The following is a 1288-nucleotide window of genomic DNA, read 5'->3' on the forward strand; positions in this document are numbered from 1 at the left end:
ATTGTTAAATTTTGAAATGTAAATAATTACGACGCTTTGTATACAGATATATACGACGATGGTTTACATTGTATGGCGAATTATGTGACTCATGTATCGAGCCACAAGTAGACGCGAGTGATTCAAGTACAACTCGTATCAACTCGTATACACATACCTGCCAAATGATCCAAACGCGTCCCCGACATCATGAATTTGCACCCCGTTATTCATGCTGTTGTCATTAGAACACATATCGTGAATTTTGTATTGGCTTATACTATCAGAAGAAAGAGTCTACTTCTCACTGCGCAATTTCTGCGATCGCTTCGTTTTGTTTCGTCTACAAAGAATATATCGTGATAACCATAAGCATGCACTTCAATAATACTGATGCTACTGAAACGTATGGCTTGGATTTGGAAGTCCAGGACGCGTTTTTCTGCGCATGCTCAGCGAGCCAGTAGTGGGTGCATTGGGTGCATCTAGAAGCACGATCGCTCACTGAGCGCTCAGTAAGCTCTTGCATCTGATTGGTATATTCCATTAGATCTAAAAATATAGACCGAACAGATACAAAAGCTCACTAAGCGTTCAGTGAGCTCTTTCATCTGATTGGCATATTCCAATAAATCCGAAAATGTAGATCAAACAGGTGCAACAGCTCACTAAGCGATTGTAGTACTAACATATGTATATTCATAGTTTTTTCTCATTTTAAGGATGGAGGAAGCCTCCATGAAGGATTCCTTGATTCTCCAAGGTCTTGTTTCATAAATGGATCTCAAGTCTGCCTTCCCGAGGGAAGGAATATTTTAGGGATTTTATGGTAACCTACTGAAGGCATATCATAATATATAGTATATGCAAACCTATATCATGAATCACGATTAATAAAGGTTATAAAGACATTATTAATCAAATAAAATCGTGATTAAGCATTTTGCAACAATAATGGATAAAAATAAAACTAATAGCGAATTTGATTGGACGTACTCACTGCGCACTGATGCATATTAAAAACTATCGTACATAATAACGTAAATATATGTTTATAAATAAATATGGAAATCGATTAAATTGTAAAATATTCAATATATTTTATTGTACTGTTAGGTAAAATATGTATTTCATTTTAATTCGAAATATTTGTATTTTATTTTTATACTCAAATTAAATCAGTGTACAACGGCTTTAATATGCATCAGTGCTTCTAATCGGATAATTCGTCATAATTATTACACGAAGAAGAAAAAAATACTTTTGACGCAGTCAAAATTTTTTTATTTCCGAAAAAAAATTATCAAAA

At 34.0% G+C, this 1288-nt stretch overlaps 1 protein-coding gene across 1 annotated transcript in view; it reads right to left on the reverse strand.

Annotated features, from left to right (window-relative positions):
- The window catches only part of LOC108756909 (caspase-1-like), a 17479-nt gene extending 17096 nt beyond the window's left edge, over positions 1–383 (reverse strand). The window contains exon 1 of the mRNA XM_018501077.1: positions 158–383. Coding sequence (XP_018356579.1) covers positions 158–234 — 77 coding nt within the window. The 5' untranslated portion in view covers positions 235–383. The remainder of the gene's footprint in view (positions 1–157) is intronic.
- Between the last annotated feature and the right edge of the window lie 905 nt (positions 384–1288).

Source organism: Trachymyrmex septentrionalis, unplaced genomic scaffold, assembly GCF_001594115.1.
Source record: "Trachymyrmex septentrionalis isolate Tsep2-gDNA-1 unplaced genomic scaffold, Tsep1.0 scaffold13, whole genome shotgun sequence".
Lineage (NCBI taxonomy): Eukaryota > Metazoa > Arthropoda > Insecta > Hymenoptera > Formicidae > Trachymyrmex > Trachymyrmex septentrionalis.